General features: G+C 50.7%; 3 protein-coding genes across 3 annotated transcripts; 1 reads left to right on the top strand and 2 right to left on the bottom strand.

Annotated features, from left to right (window-relative positions):
• Positions 1-317: 317 nt before the first annotated feature.
• NCS57_01287900 (Bac-luciferase domain-containing protein) lies at positions 318-1,976 on the top strand (the record flags this gene model as incomplete). The annotated part of the gene is made up of 5 exons (XM_053062537.1): positions 318-428; positions 486-594; positions 653-732; positions 783-1,030; positions 1,088-1,976. The coding sequence occupies 5 exons, from the start codon at positions 318-320 to the stop codon at positions 1,974-1,976; spliced, it is 1,437 nt and encodes a 478-aa protein (XP_052907432.1).
• A 40-nt stretch (positions 1,977-2,016) lies between these two features.
• Positions 2,017-3,658, bottom strand: NCS57_01287800 (Aa-trans domain-containing protein; the record flags this gene model as incomplete). The annotated part of the gene is made up of 5 exons (XM_053062536.1): positions 2,017-2,442; positions 2,490-2,884; positions 2,932-3,123; positions 3,178-3,439; positions 3,497-3,658. The coding sequence occupies 5 exons, from the start codon at positions 3,656-3,658 to the stop codon at positions 2,017-2,019; spliced, it is 1,437 nt and encodes a 478-aa protein (XP_052907431.1).
• A 6,534-nt stretch (positions 3,659-10,192) lies between these two features.
• Positions 10,193-14,766, bottom strand: NCS57_01287700 (uncharacterized protein; the record flags this gene model as incomplete). Its single annotated transcript, XM_053062535.1, has 8 exons — positions 10,193-10,321; positions 10,376-10,482; positions 10,531-10,616; positions 10,679-11,341; positions 11,394-13,495; positions 13,561-14,523; positions 14,575-14,692; positions 14,744-14,766. The coding sequence occupies 8 exons, from the start codon at positions 14,764-14,766 to the stop codon at positions 10,193-10,195; spliced, it is 4,191 nt and encodes a 1,396-aa protein (XP_052907430.1).
• Between the last annotated feature and the right edge of the window lie 268 nt (positions 14,767-15,034).

Raw genomic sequence — 15,034 nt, 5'->3', positions numbered from 1 at the left:
GCACAAGAGTGGCGTCCTTTGCCTCATTCTTCGATCACATCTAACGATTCAGCAAAGGAGTTTACCGGCAATAAAAGACGGCAAGTGGAAATATGTCCCACACATGGTCTGAGGCGTGCCCTACTACTCGATGACTGATGGAAGTGGACCTTGTTGGTAGGATCGATCTTGGCGATTTCATGATCCCCATCCTGAATTACGCCATCTGATATCAACTTAACCCGAGCTGCAAGCATCCTTATCTATATCAGGCAAGGGGAAGTATGTCAAAGCTTTACAACGAGCTTAACATTGACCAATTTTAATCGCCTTGCAAAATGTCGTCTACAACTGAAGGCCAGCAAAAGCCGACCGGAGAAGGAAGCACCATTCTTCTGAATGCCTTCGACTTTTTTGGGCCGGGGATGCTGTCCCCTGGTCAGTGGAAGGTAGCTGCACACAACGTTCAAGAGTCTCTCTGACCAGTGCTCTAATTTCAGAACTAGAATCCTGCCGATAAGGGTCTGCAAAAGTTTGACATTTCGTTTTGGGTTGAATACGCGAAACTCCTAGAGAAGGGAGGCTTCTTTTCTCTTTTCTTGGCAGACACTCTTGGTAGCTACCCCATGTGATTCAGATACCTATAAGGTTTCGAAATGCTTACCGTTTCTAGGCGGATACGACACCTACGGTGGGAGTATAGATGAGACAGTCAGGCGAGCTACTCAGTATCCCGCATTAGATCCCTCTATTGTAAGTCCAGAAGTTGTTCTGCTCTTGAACTAGGTACTGATGTTTCGAAGCCAATCGCCGCAATGGCAGCAGTTACCAAAAGGTTGAACTTTGCCATCACCAGCTCAACGTCTCATGAGCCGCCCTTTCTTCTAGCAAGGCGGTTTTCGACTCTTGACCACATCACGAACGGTCGTTTTGGTTGGAATATTGTCACTGGGTGGAAGAAGTCCGCCTTTCAGGCCATTGGCCTTGATGAGGCATTTGAGCATGACTTGCGTTATGAGAGGTCTGATGAGTACCTCCGAGTACTCTATAAGTATGGGATCTTAAGAGACAGCCCAACGGATTGAACTAAGGACTAACCATATTGTAGGCTCTGGGAGGGCTCTTGGGCCGATGACGCCGTTGTTGAGGATGCTGAAAATGATGTATACGCTAATCCGGATCGCGTTCGCACAATCAAGCACGAAGGCAGATTCTTCAAGGTGACCAGCAAACACATTGTACCGCCATCACCCCAGCGTACTCCATTTCTCTTCCAAGCCGGGACTTCTGGAGCCGGCGTCAACTTTGCCTCGACCCACGCCGAGGCAGCTTTTGTTGGAGGCACAACTCCTTCACAGACGGGTCCCAAGGTAGCCCAGCTTAGGGCTGCATTGGCTGCAAAAGGGAGAGATCCTCGAGCCTTCAAGGTCTTTATCAGTTTTTGCCCTATACTTGGTAAGACGGATGAGGAAGCCCAGGCGAAGCTGAAGGAACATAAGAAGTACGCAAGCGTCATTGGCGGACTGGTCCAAGTCAGTGGAGTCACTGGTATCGACCTCTCCAAAGTCCCTCTAGATCACGAGTTGAGTGCTGCCGATGCTGGCCAAGCCGTGATCAGGACTCATCTGGATTCCTTCGTTACCTCTGCCGACGGAGAAGCCTGGACAGCTAGACGAGTGGCCGAATTTGCATCGATTGGAGGCCTTGCTCCATTTGCGGTCGGTAGTCCTCAAACAGTTGCTGGTGAAATGGAGCGTTGGATCAATGAGGCCGACGTGGACGGTTTCAACCTTGTTGCCGTGGTGACACCGGGGAGCTTTGAGGATGTGGTCGAGCTGCTTGTACCAGAGCTGCGCCGACGGGGGCTATATCCGGAGTCAAGCACGGAGGAGTTGACTACGAGGGAACAAGTTCACGGAAAAGGGAAAAGGTCTCTTGATGACAGCCACGTCGGCAGCAAGTACAAGTATGACGTTTATCAAGAGGAGTCTACCTAGGGAATGCTTCATACATTGGAGACACGGACTGTACCACAGCTTAAACAGAATTAGAGTTGTCAACACAAGACCAAGAGCCGGATGCACCATCGGCCTTGAGGGCGCCAATAATTTCCAGGACGGAACCGTATGTACCAGCAATCATCAAGAATGTGCCGGATACAATAACGAAAAGGCTCCAGCACACCATCATGGTCCATCGCACCGAACGGCCATCTTGCTTGCCCGTAGCCCAGTTATCATATAACCACATGCAGCCCATGGGCTGAAAGCACTGCAGTGTACCCAGTAGGGCTCCAATGAAGCCTATGAGGGGACCAAACACGGGGATTCCGCTTGCGATGCAGTAAGAGATGGTGGCACAGCCGAAAATGCAGCCAATCCAGGTGCCCCAATGAGTGACGGTGTTGGCAACAAGGTGCTGAGAGCCTCGCAGAAAACGGACGAAGAAGTGCTTGCTCACCAGCTGCATCATGATTAGTCAAAGGATGTCAAGGCTCTGGAAGCACTCACATGAATGGCAAGGGTCGAGCTAGCAAACAACCCTGGGAGCGCGATCCCGTACGCAATCTTCTTTATGAGCCTACCTGCGGATCCAAGAGCAGGGGATGCTACATAAGACCCGCAATAGTAGTACACGACAATTCCGATTGTGACGTATGTGATGGTCACAACGATTTGGCATAGGACTAACGCCTTTGTGTAATGTCGAGGGTCGCGCATTTCGGACACGATCGGAAAGAAGAAGGGCGTACCGGCGTAGGATAAAACGAACATGGAAATCGCCGAGGCGGCTGCTGTAAAGCTGGGGTTGCCAACCAACTTGTAGTCCGAAGACCATGGACCTGGAGGAGCAGCATCGGGGTGATCTTGGACGCCAACACCAATGGTAACCATAAAGACTGCTACTGGTAAGAACTAGTATGTAATAAGGGTGTTGTAAGGAGGCACTTACTGGAAACAAGAAGTGAAATCAAGCCGACCCATGCAATCCAGCTCAGACGATCAAGAGTCCTAATGCTTGCAAGGCCCATGACTCCGACGGCAGCAACTGCGACGAAGACGGCGGTACAAGTTCCATGGGTTGAGATGGCATTAAAGCCGATCGAGATACCGAGCATACCGGAGCCAGCTGCAAAGATCAAGTCTGTAAGAGTAAGGATCAGTACTCGCCAAGGAAGACGCCACCTTGATCACCTACAGAGACTGAATCCAGCTGATAGAATCTCTCGTCCAACAACGCCAAACATGATCCTACTCGCATCGTCTATTCCGTAGACTTCAGGATGCTTAATCTTGAAGACACCAACCATATAGTTAGACCAGGTGGTGATAATGGCGATAGCGAGTAGGCACAATACGCCTGGGATGAGACCGAGGACGTTGAAGGCGGAAGGAATTGATAGGACACCAAGACCGATCTGGGTCTTCATCATCAAGACCGAGGTTCCGATCCATCCAACCTGGGTGAAGCGTGTCAATTCTTGGATGAGAGAGAGAGTTGAAGAAATTGTGCATACATTACGATAGTTGGGCCCGTCCTCGGTAATCGTACCAAACACGGCATCGTGAGCAACAGTATTGGCTGTCGATATCTTGACAAGGGAATCCACCTTGTTCAGGCCTTCTAAATCCTTCTTTGCCAGCTTATCACCGGTCGTGATTTCGTTCGGGTTCGACATTTGAAGAGGAGGAGAGATGCTGCTCGGGTGGAGGTAGTGACAGAAAACAAGTAGCGCATCGTCTTTATATTGCGCATTCGTTGAAGTTGGTAATAGCATCTAATTCTCCGTGCCCTCTTTTACCTTCAATTTTCCGAGTCGGAGTACTATCTAGTCGATCTCTAGATGCCGATCTAAGCCTATCAGCCGGTTGTAAAATTCCGGCAAGCCCGGGCCCCCGACTCCCCCGCAGCCTTGGCCTACCCCACGCTCACGTCGATAAGGAATTCCGTCCATGCTCCTCTGTGGTGGCCTCGTCTTGATAGGATTTGGGCCCATGTCCGTTTCTATTGAAGTACTCAGCTAAGTGATGAGTTATCATTTTCGGATCTTGATGTAACCCAAGCTCTCTCTTATCAAAACAGGAGTGTTGAAAGCCTTGGATAAGGTTTGAATGTCCTTCAAGACACGCTGAGCTTGAGCTTTGGGTGCAACTTTTGGCATTGCACGGTCCGGTAAAGACGTATCGTTTGTCAACTGGTTATGTACGAGCGGGTGGAGGATAATCTCTGAAGGGAGATTGTTCTCAAACTTGACCTCGGAAATGATTCCGTCGTCCCACTCGACGGGAAGACGGTAACCTCGGAAGTTCAACCCAAGACTATACGTCGGAGATCCTAGCCCGTAAAAGATAGGTCGAGATTTATACACCTCGATGCCGCGCAAGGTATGAGGGCCATGAATTAGCACCACGTCAGCACCGGCGTCGATGGCGGCATGGCTAATGTTCTGCGTGTACGTAGCCGGTACCCGTGACGCGGGCTGGAGTGGGATATAGGATTCATCAGCACCTGATGCGGCTTCGTGGGCGTGCAGTGAGAGGATGGTGATATCAGAGTGATGCTTGGCAGTCCGGATGGACTGCACGATGCCGGCATAGTCGTCAGGGTTGATGTCCCAGGTAAGGGAGGGTTCAGCCTCCATACCCAACCTCCAGTAAGACCATTCGATAGGTGACTGTCCGGTGTACAAGGTGATATCAGTTTCCTCGCCCGTCAAGGGTTGTCCTTGTGCTAGAGCAATATCTCGAATCGTGTCGAATTGGACCTTGTTCAGCACCGTCACCGGGGTCGCACGGAGGGCATTGACGCCAGGGCGTGGCCGCAACTTTTCGTCAGCATCACCGGGCCCAGCCACCGACTGAGGCGTATGTGTGCCGGCAACGGCAACAAGTGATACGCGTCTTCCGCCCTTTTCGAGGTAAACAGGTCTTCGAGCATCGGCGAGCGAGAGCCCAGACCCGGCGAATGAGATGCCGGCCTTTGCGAGGTTCTTGTGGGTTGCGACCATGCCTGCTTCTCCAAAGTCCCAGGCATGGTTGTTAGCATGAGAGGCCAAGTTGAACCCAAAAGAAGCAAGGGCAACCGTTTCGTTGGGTGGATAGTAGGGCCCGCCTCCAATATCCCCATAGTTATTGTCTCCTCCGTTCTCAGAAGCAGGATAACCAGTAAAGGCGTCGTCGTCAAAGATTTGGCCCTCCATGTTGAAGAAGCTCACATCGGCAGCCTTAGTAATCTTCCATACATCTCGCGTGCGAGAGTCGGTTGTGGGAACCACATCTCCGATTAGATCCCCAGACGCTGCCAAGGTCCACGAGCTGGGGCTTTTTGCGGAACTGGCATGACATATTGGTTGAACAAGGGCTGTTCCAGTGATAACAAGGACTAATTGATGAGGAACCTTGAGGAGAACCATGACGAACGCCTACAATGTTTCGTGTATGAGCAATTGTAGGCCGGAACAGAAAGGATATTGCAGGATAATGTGCATAGAATATGGAAGAAAACAAAGGACTGATCCTGTACTTATTGGTAAGATGCGCTTAAGTATGAGTGAATGGATATCTAATCGGCTATACTGGCGCTGTTGAGAAGTTCAGCCCAATGCTTCTAATCTACCTGTGTAGCGAACCTTGCCTGGAGGAGAGCGTCCATCATTGTACCTAACCTAGACAATATCCATGCTCCTTCGCATCCCTTAGCTTTCCCCAGACAGGGTTGCGGAACGCGGTCTGCATCTCCGTAAAGAGGATAGTATAGGTGGAACCGTAGACCCCATCAGGGATAGGGATATAAGCGCCCCTGGACAAAGGACCCGCGACTCTAGGGGGCGCCGAACTAACGGAGAGGCTTCCTATTTGAGTATCCGAGAGCGAGTTCCAAGTTGCCCGATCCTCTCCCTAAACCGCAACTCTGCAGTTCAACTTCACCACGGTAATCGACATGCCTCATGGGGAACCCGAAACCGCGCATCACTCGTTCTCGATCCGGCTGCGTAACCTGTCGCAAACGGCATATCAAGGTGCGTATCGACTGATGCGCTATGCTATTACTGACCAGGGTATAGTGCGACGAGGCGAAGCCACATTGCCAAACGTGCAGGCGGCTTGGCATACCTTGTGAAGGGTATCCAAACGCCTTTGTCTTCCGTGATGACACGAGTACGGTGCGGCGGAGAGTCCAGCGCCTGAGCAAGCGGAAAAGACGCGTAGCGGCTAGAGAACTATCACCCGAGCATCAAGAGAAATCCCCACGCCCTGACACTGATAATGCCCAATCTCTGGCGGAGTCAAACACTTACTCCTCAGCCCTTGCATCTTCACGCAACACTCGCCCACCATCGTGCAGATCCGGAGATACCGTTGGGGACACTTGGCTTAGCCAGAATTTCCCCGCCAACCTCCCCTCGGTTTTTCGAGAGATTTGGGAGGGCGTTGGCTACTCGCACCCGGCACTCAAGCTTGCTCTTCTCGCCTTTGCAGCGGTAAACAATGCCAATCATTCTAGAGAGCTCAACTACCCCAAAGATGCAGTCGAGCTTTACAGCTGCGCCTTGAAAGCCATGGCCGAGTGTATGCCTAACCACCTGTCCAACGCCAGTGTCACGGATGGTGTTGTTCTGCTCGCCATCCTTACCTTATTATCCATGCTTGAGATGAGCTTTGGGTCGTTTCTAGGCGGGATAACTCACTGCAAGCAAGCTCATAGCATGATGGAAACCTATATCCAGCAACTTGGATCTTTGGAAATTGGCCGTCGCATGATATGTGCCTGGGTGCCGATCAAGTGCTGGTACTCTCTGCAGTGCGCTCCTTGGGAGGATATGTCGCATCCGCTCCCAGGAAGAGTAAGAAATGCCCTATGGGATACACTTAGTTCCTCCGCAGACTCACCGGCAACATTGCTTGCTCTTCTTTGCATCGCACGCAAGCTCAGCATGCAACTAATATTTTGTCGTTTGGTTGGCACAGACGTGTCGTTAGAGACTTATTGCAGCTTGTCGCGTCAGCTTCAGCTGATAGGGAATCAGGCGCCCATGAAAGAAGCGTTTGCAGCAATGTCTGAACAGGACGCAATTGTAGGTCTCGCTATCGTTCGGGCCAGACTCGATCAGTGGCATGATCATCAAGAAGTTTCAGACATGCCAACCGTAAAGGCTACATCGGCGCCCCAACAGCCGCAGGTATCGCTACCTCGTCCCATGCAGTCCGGACCTCTGGTTTTCAAATCTCCCCGATCTGCAAGCAACTATCTTCGCTATTTGGCAGCTCAAGCTCTGGCTTCCACTGAGAGGCTTGAACACATCCTTTCGTGTAAGCCTGGGCACCAAGTTCAGCCTGACCGTTGGACATGCCTTGCATTACAGACAATGGCAGGGTTATCTGAATCTTTACAAGAAGATGGCATCGCTGTCGGACTGGCTTGGATAGTCCTCAACGTCATCCTGCTCCGTGGCCCTGATCTTGAAACCCTTGACTTCCTGGAAAACACGCTGCCAAGTCTTGGACGGCTGGCGGATTCCCGGTGTGCTTTGTGTCCATTTTGGATAATCAGAGATATCATTTGCAAGGTTAGGGAGCAGTCCTCCAGTGGAAGGCTCGTCCTCCATGTTGAATCAGGCATACAGGCGAGTGAGGAGCTCTCCGTGTCTCGGTCAAACCTTGACGAGATCCGGATCATGCTCCTGGGATACGATGTCACGGAACAAGCCATGTTCCATACGCTTGGATAATCTTGCATCAATACCACGCTATATTCAGCGCCGGCTATCAACACTATGCTATGTGATGTTTCAGGCTCACAGTTTTGATTTCGGCCCGTTTGGCCTAGTATTGGCGTTCCCACTCGCCGTAAAAGGTAATCGACTGCGCGCAAAGACAACCAGCACTCGGCAAGTCGAGGTCTGCCAATCATGCATCTTCCTTTTGCATGACTATGATAGTGGACTACGTATCTGCCTGGGTCTAAGTGCGAGTCTTACGGCCATCATTGCAGATCGTAGTCGTCATGGCTGTGTGTTGAACCCTGACTCAATGTCCTCAATGTTTCCGGGAAGAGATAGACCGACTCCTAACTCTTGATCACTTGTATCTGAAGGATAGAAAAGGTCGAACAGACCCGCCATGATTCTGCTGGGACTTCTCATTACCATTCTACTGTTCATCTTTCATCCTAACTGCCCCCGATGTTGTGGAGGACTGCAGTGCTCGCCTCTTTCCAGGCCATCTTGGTCGTCCTTGCAGATGCCAAGGTGCCCTCGCCAGCCAAGTCATTGCTCCCATCGATCAATGTCACCTTGACACCTTTCCTCAACACCAAAAACGCAACAATCCGAGGGAAAGTCGTCTTGGATAGCCATGTCGCGAAAAACGAAACGCTTGTCGCTTTACCTTTGACCATGGCTGGACAGCCGTCAGCGCAGTACACCAAGAAATCCCTCAAGGCATTCGACTCTCATGGCCACCTGGAGCTTAGCCAGGTGGATGGTAGCGCAATTGACGGTACTGCAAGTAGGTTCTGGGTAGCCGAGAGAGGCACCAAGGGCCCGATCGTGGTCGAGTTTGAAGCGAAACCCCGTCAAGTTCAGGAGAACACCAAGATGGGGCCGCTTTTCGACATTCGCCAAAACGGACAGGGCCTTCTTGGGTCCACATGGGCTCTTGTACCTCTACCACCCAATGACACTGCTGAATACCAGTTCTCCCTCAAATGGAACCTTAAGCACTCGCCCCCTGGGTCCAAGGGGGTTTGGACTTGGGGAGAAAGTCCGGAAACTGTCAGAGTCAATGGCACGACTTCAACCTTTCTTTACACGTTCTGGATGGTTGGACCTGTTTCTAACTATCCGGGTACTTCGTCATCGAGCGCCGCGAAGCCACTGAGCCCCAACTTTGGAATGTATTGGCTCCAAGATCCGCCATTCGATGTCGAAACGACGGCCTCATTTATCGATAGATTCTTCAATTACTCGTCTGAATTCTGGAAAGATCCTGGAACTCAACCATATCGTGTCTTTACTCGACACAATGACAACGTCGGCAGCGGGGGCACCGCGCTGACAAGATCTTTCACCTTTGGCTGGTTCAACAAGAGCAGTACTACCGAAGACGAACTCAAATTTCTTCTCGCCCATGAAATCACCCACAACTGGCCTTCCATCAGTATTGGAAACGACTCTACTATTTCTCGATATGCTGAAGGTACTGCCGAGTACTACTCACAGCGACTGCTTTGGAGAAACGGCCAAATCTCTGCTGAGGTCTACCTGCAAGAGATGAACAAGAGGATCGAGACCTATTACCTTAACCCTTACGTCAACATCTCCGACAAAGAAGCCTATGATCAGTCCTGGGCTATCCCTCAAGCCCAGAGAATTCCGTATGGGCGTGGCCTCATCTACCTGACCAACGTGGATGGAGAAATGCGAGCTACCTCAAACGGTACAGAAAGCCTGGATACCATCACACTGAGCTTAATCGAGACATGCAGCAACACCCCATCCCGATGCTCTGAAGCCGAGCTCCGATCGTTGCTCAACGAGTATCTCGGCCAGGCTGCTGTGGCTGAATATGACGTTGTTGGAACAGGGAAACCCCTGATTAAGCCGAGTGCCAACAGCCTCGGGCCATGTTTTGAGGTGGTTCAGACCAGTACCCAGCCAGTTGTATACCAGTGGAAGTTGAAGGAAGGGAAGGATGGTTCTGATAGGAGTTGCTTGATCTAGGCTTCTGGTGTTTGAAGCAGATGGTATGCTCGAAATCTATGCGGTTGCTCTCGAGACCGAAACTCTTGGTCAAGGCTATGAGGAATTCCGCTCCGCACTATGATTTGTGAATATATTCATATATCTTTATTTCATCCTTACATATTGGATATTTCAACTTTAACTATAAACCAATACGACCACGCACATTGGCTCGTTGAGGCAGAGTGTTGAGCGCGGAACCATCTGTAGAGCATATTTGATGTTGATCCTTGCGTTGAAAGGCATTGGGCATGATGGATTGATTGTGTGTAAAACTATGTTTCTCTTGCTGGGTTGCCTTGATCTACCTTTGGGTATGCTATGAGGTCAAATTATTCTTCAATATTACGAGATGCCTTTCCATTTCTGCATAGCCAAGCCAGGATATCACGCACGCATTCTTCTTCAGCGTAACAGAATAAACTACAAAGGATAAATCTAATGCCTCTATTCAACCCTGACCACCCATGTTTACGTCTTCGTCTCTGCGTCAGCAACCAGTTTTGAAAGTATCGAGGTCTTGTCCTTAAGCAACTCTCCGGGGGCTGCATAATCGACCACCCGACCATCATGCATTACCAGAACCTTGTCATGTTCGAGCTATATAGAACGTGGGTCAGTGACACATAGCGAACAACTAAGAGGGAAACTCACAGCCGAGTGAATATTATGGGTGATGGTAATAACTGTGTGATTGCGGAATCTTTGCTTGATCACGTTGTGTATGGTGGCACTTGTTGAAGCGTCCATGGCCGCAGTAGCTTGAAGAGATGTCAGCCAAAGCACGTCAAAGACTATAGGTAACCCACCTTCGTCTAGGATCACGATTTTGTTCTTGGCTAGAATAGCCCGGGCGAGTGCAAGTATTTGAACCTGCCCACCAGACAAATTTCTCCTACATAGATATAGTTAGCAAAGTGACATATGGTTCTGGATGGTGTCATGAGTTCGACATACCCCAAGTCAGAAACATAATAGTCTAGCGGATCTTGATGAGGGTTGATGTTGAAGATCTGACGCATATTGCAAGCATCAAGAGCCTCACGGAGCTGTTCTTCAGTTCGTGCTCCTTCTGGGTCGAGGTTAAACCGGACGGTTCCTTCAAAGGTTGTAGGTTCTTGAGGAAGAAGGGTTATACGTCTGCGCAAATTCGTCAAGTTGACGCGCCCAATGTCAACTCCGTCGATGGTGATGCTTCCACCTTTTCTCGGGTCATGCTCTAGCGCGCGAAGTAGAGCCAGAACGAGAGACGACTTTCCTGCGCCGGTACGGCCCACGACAGCAACATGCTCACCTCCCTCGATAGTAAAGGTCAAGCTATGCAGACATGGCCTATCGCCAGCCTTGTAGGATGCGTCGTAACTCTTGAAAGTGATGGATGGGTTTTGAGGCCAGCTTGGCAATGGAGCTGTCTCGTTGTCACGCTGACCCTCGGGCGCGTTGGCAGCATAGGACCATATCCGCTCAGCAGAAGTCATGTCTGCTTCAAGAGTGGCACGCATCTGAACAAAACTGTTAAACTGAGATGTGATCTGAATCAGATAATTCATGACAAGGCCCAGGGTACTGGCAGGTGTGCGAAGCCACAGAAGCAGAGCGGCAGACAACAGTTGAACAATGCTGTAAAAGTGTTAGCTTTGTGACTGTAGGACAGATAAGATTATAGACGCACCTGGAGAGTAGTTGTAGACGAAGGATCAGCCAAGAATCCAGCGATACAAAGGGGACCCATACACGGATATGATCGTCTATGACATCCCTGGCTTGCTCCTTGAAGGAGACAGTCTGATCGAATGTCTTGATAACAGACGCTCCAACACGAATCTCATTGGCAATATTGAGAATAGGTCCTCGGGCTAGAGTTTCAAGGCGCCTGAGTTGCCTGCAAGCGTGGAGATAATATGACTGAACTGCTGAATACACACCACCGATGGGGACAAGATACAGTATGCTCAATGGTGTTGCTGCCACAATGACGAGGATCGATGCCGAGGCTGTAACGCAGAGAGCCACCAGGCTGATGAAGCCAGCACTCACCGAGCTGTCGACCTTGTTGATATCATTAGTAAAGCGATTAAGAATCTGTCCAAGGTTGACCATATCGAAGAAAGCAAACTTGGCCTCCAGAATCCCCTGCGTAAGCTCGGCGTGGATGGATATAGATGCTGGGATGACGCAGATGTAGTAGGCGACGAGAACGAAGACGGCTGAGAGAACACCGCCGAGAAGAGCGCAGGCTGAGTAGTAAGCAAGCTTGAATGAGTGTTCCTGGCGCTCGAATTCATCGCTCGACAGCTTCAGGAAGAAGACGGCCAAGATATCCAACAGCTTGGAAGCGCCAGCCGTTACAAGAACGACTATCCAACCACCGTGCTTGGCAAGCTTGAGGAATCTCAGGTACGCATCAAATCGCACTGGGGCGCCACCAACGTCAGTTTGTTGACTTATCTTGGGAGCCGGTGGCAGAAGGGGTGCGTTTTCCATGTCGCTGTCGGGCTCGGGGACTGTTACCGATACAGACGCATTTGACTTGATGGCTCCATAGTCCAACAATGGTTTCGAAGTCTTGTCAACGTTCTCAAGCCCGCCCAACCTTCTGCTTGGGTCAAGTTCCGTAGCATGATGGTCAACTCGTTGGGGTCGCTCAGCCAGTGACAACTCTCCGTCCTTGATAACATAGAGTGCATCAGAATAAGACATCAGAGCTTCGGAAGACGTTGTGACGATACGAAGCGAGTCTTTGAGAATGCCCTGGGGTCCCAAAACACGCCTGATAAGGTGAGCCCGAACCTTGGCATCCACAGCTGCAAGGGGGTCATCAAGGACCACAACCTCACGCCGGGCGTAGACTGTCCTTGCTAGGGCAATCCTACTCTTCTGTCCACCGGATAGAGCAACACCGGTTCCTCCCAGCATTGTGGCATCGCCCTCGGACAATCTGGCTAAGTCCAATCGGAGTGAGACGGCATCGAGAACCTGGTAATAAAAAGGCCCGTCAAAGGGTAGACCAAAGAGGATGTTTTCGCGCACAGTTCCACAGACCAGAAATGGAACCTGCGGCGCATACGCGATTCTCCCATGGACCCAGACATGGCCAACATTAGGCTTGATTTCTCCAATGATGGAACGAATCAAAGTCGTCTTGCCACATCCGACAGGTCCTGATATGACGACGAGAGAGTTGGAAGTTGCTTGCATTGTGCAGTTCTGGAGAATAACTTTGGACGAGTCGTGGAATGCCGCGAATCCAATCTCGCACCGTCGCATTCCAAGCTCGGCGAGTGTCTCGTGCTGGATTTCATTTTGGTCCAGATCCACGCTATTGTTGTAGGAGGCAAGCAGAAACTCCTTAATGCGACGAAAAGAAATTTGGCCGCCCTGGTAGATCATCACTAAACGAGGAAGCAAGGACGCCGCTCTGGTAATGTTGAAGCAAAAGGCGAGAGCTGGAAAAACGACATTACTGGATAGCCGATGACCAAGGAGGATGGATGTACCAAATGTGACGGATATCAATGCTGGCGGCATGACGTAGACGAGAAATACCATGCAAGCATTGAGTAAGGCTATGCCTTTGTATTTCTCGAGCTCCTCGGACCGTTTCTCGTCGATCTTGCGCTGAAACAGACTTTGCAACGCTCCCAGCTTGACCTGTCTGACTTGCTTGACGACCTGGGCGACGAGGGCAATTCTAGAGTCCTTGGCTTGCATCACGAGGGCCATTTGCCGAGATATTCGATTGGTGGTAGAAGCAATCAAAGGTAAAGCCACGACCTTGAGAAAAGTAAGCACCCAGCCTCCACTTTGAAGTACCCAAAGATAGATGGAAACAGCCTTACCGGAGAGAAGAACCCGGCGAGGACGCTCTGCCAGCCGAGGAGGAGGATCAGAGCCGCGATACTGATTGCAGCTTGTAGAGGGACCATCCAGAGCAAATGATATTGCTCTACCAGCTCAAAGATCTTGGCTGAGTCAACTTCAATCAGGACTGTAGGGTCAGCAATTGATTCCGCGCCTTGGGTAGTCGACATGCACCCATCAGAAAGCAGCGCAGTCAGGGCTGATCTCATCTGCACTCCAACCCTGCGAAGAAGCAATCTCATGTGAGCATCAGTAGCACCCGCTATAATGCTTGCTGCAAATAACCCGCAGACAGAGAACATGTCGCCATTTCCGAGTAAGGATTGGAGGAAAAACGGTTGCGCCAAGGCAGTTGTGACGTTGACGAGCGCAAGAAGGCAACTCAATGCCATCTCGAGCCCAAAGTTGCGCCAGAGCATTTGACCAAGTCCAGCCAACAAGCTTCGACGGACAGCGCATGGTTGAAATCCAGGCCGCTCCAATGCGTACCGGACCGAGGTACGGCGGTCAACTGGCCAGATGCCGTCACTCGACAGTGCTCCATGTGCGGCCAGCTTCATCAAGGGGTCGACCCAGGACAGTGAGATTCTAGGAAGCCAGGGAGCTTTCGATAGGGGATGATCGCCGTTGTTTGAGGAATCCGGTGTCCAAGGGCAGCCGAAGGTCGTGATCAAGGCAATAAGGTACAAGGCCGGGATAGAAACTGCGAGCCAGTCCAAGGTAGGAGCCGAAATCAAGGAAGCCGTCCAGATAACGTATGACGACAATTCATAGATGGCCTGCGAAAAAGACGGATGATTTAAAGAGATGTTGAAGATCGAAGTAACAGATGCGATTATGACGCCGATGAGGCAAGGGTTGGCAATGGGAGCCCGGCCCTGATTGAGTGTCAATCTTGCGCTGGCCAAAATGCCAACAACGACAAGGGCCCCATTGGCTACCTATAAAGGTCTTCAGTATCGATCTTTATACTTGAGATTCTGTAGCCTTACGCATCCTATCGTTTTGATTGCAGTCCATTCAAACTTCTGCTGTTCCCGATTTCGTCGTGAGAAGAGACGAGTAACTGCCGTGACGATATGAACCAGAACAAAGACCATAAAAGTAACCCTGCCGGCCCCGTAAGCTTCATGTTTCGCATATTTCGTATACAATACGTACTCGAAGAGGTTGACAACCATCATGATGGACGCGAATGGGCAGGAAGGATGGCAGTATTGAAGATACCCAAAAAGACCCTTATCTGATGTGTTGGATCGAGCGTGGAAGAGACAAGTGTGAGAACCTTCAATAGCAACGGAGGTTTTCACGTAAGCACATGTTAAAACACAATTTGAACAACGTTGGTCCTGGGGGAGCGTCCTGCCACCACGTAATCGGTGTAATGCCATCGAATGTTGATGGTATCAGTCACCGTACAAGGGTTGAACGGCCGAGAATTACCAAAAATGG

The sequence above is a fragment of the Fusarium keratoplasticum genome, chromosome 11 (assembly GCF_025433545.1).
Source record: "Fusarium keratoplasticum isolate Fu6.1 chromosome 11, whole genome shotgun sequence".
Taxonomy (NCBI): Eukaryota; Fungi; Ascomycota; class Sordariomycetes; order Hypocreales; family Nectriaceae; genus Fusarium; species Fusarium keratoplasticum.
Note: the sequence above shows the minus strand (reverse complement) of the source record. Positions and strands in the feature narration are given on the sequence as shown.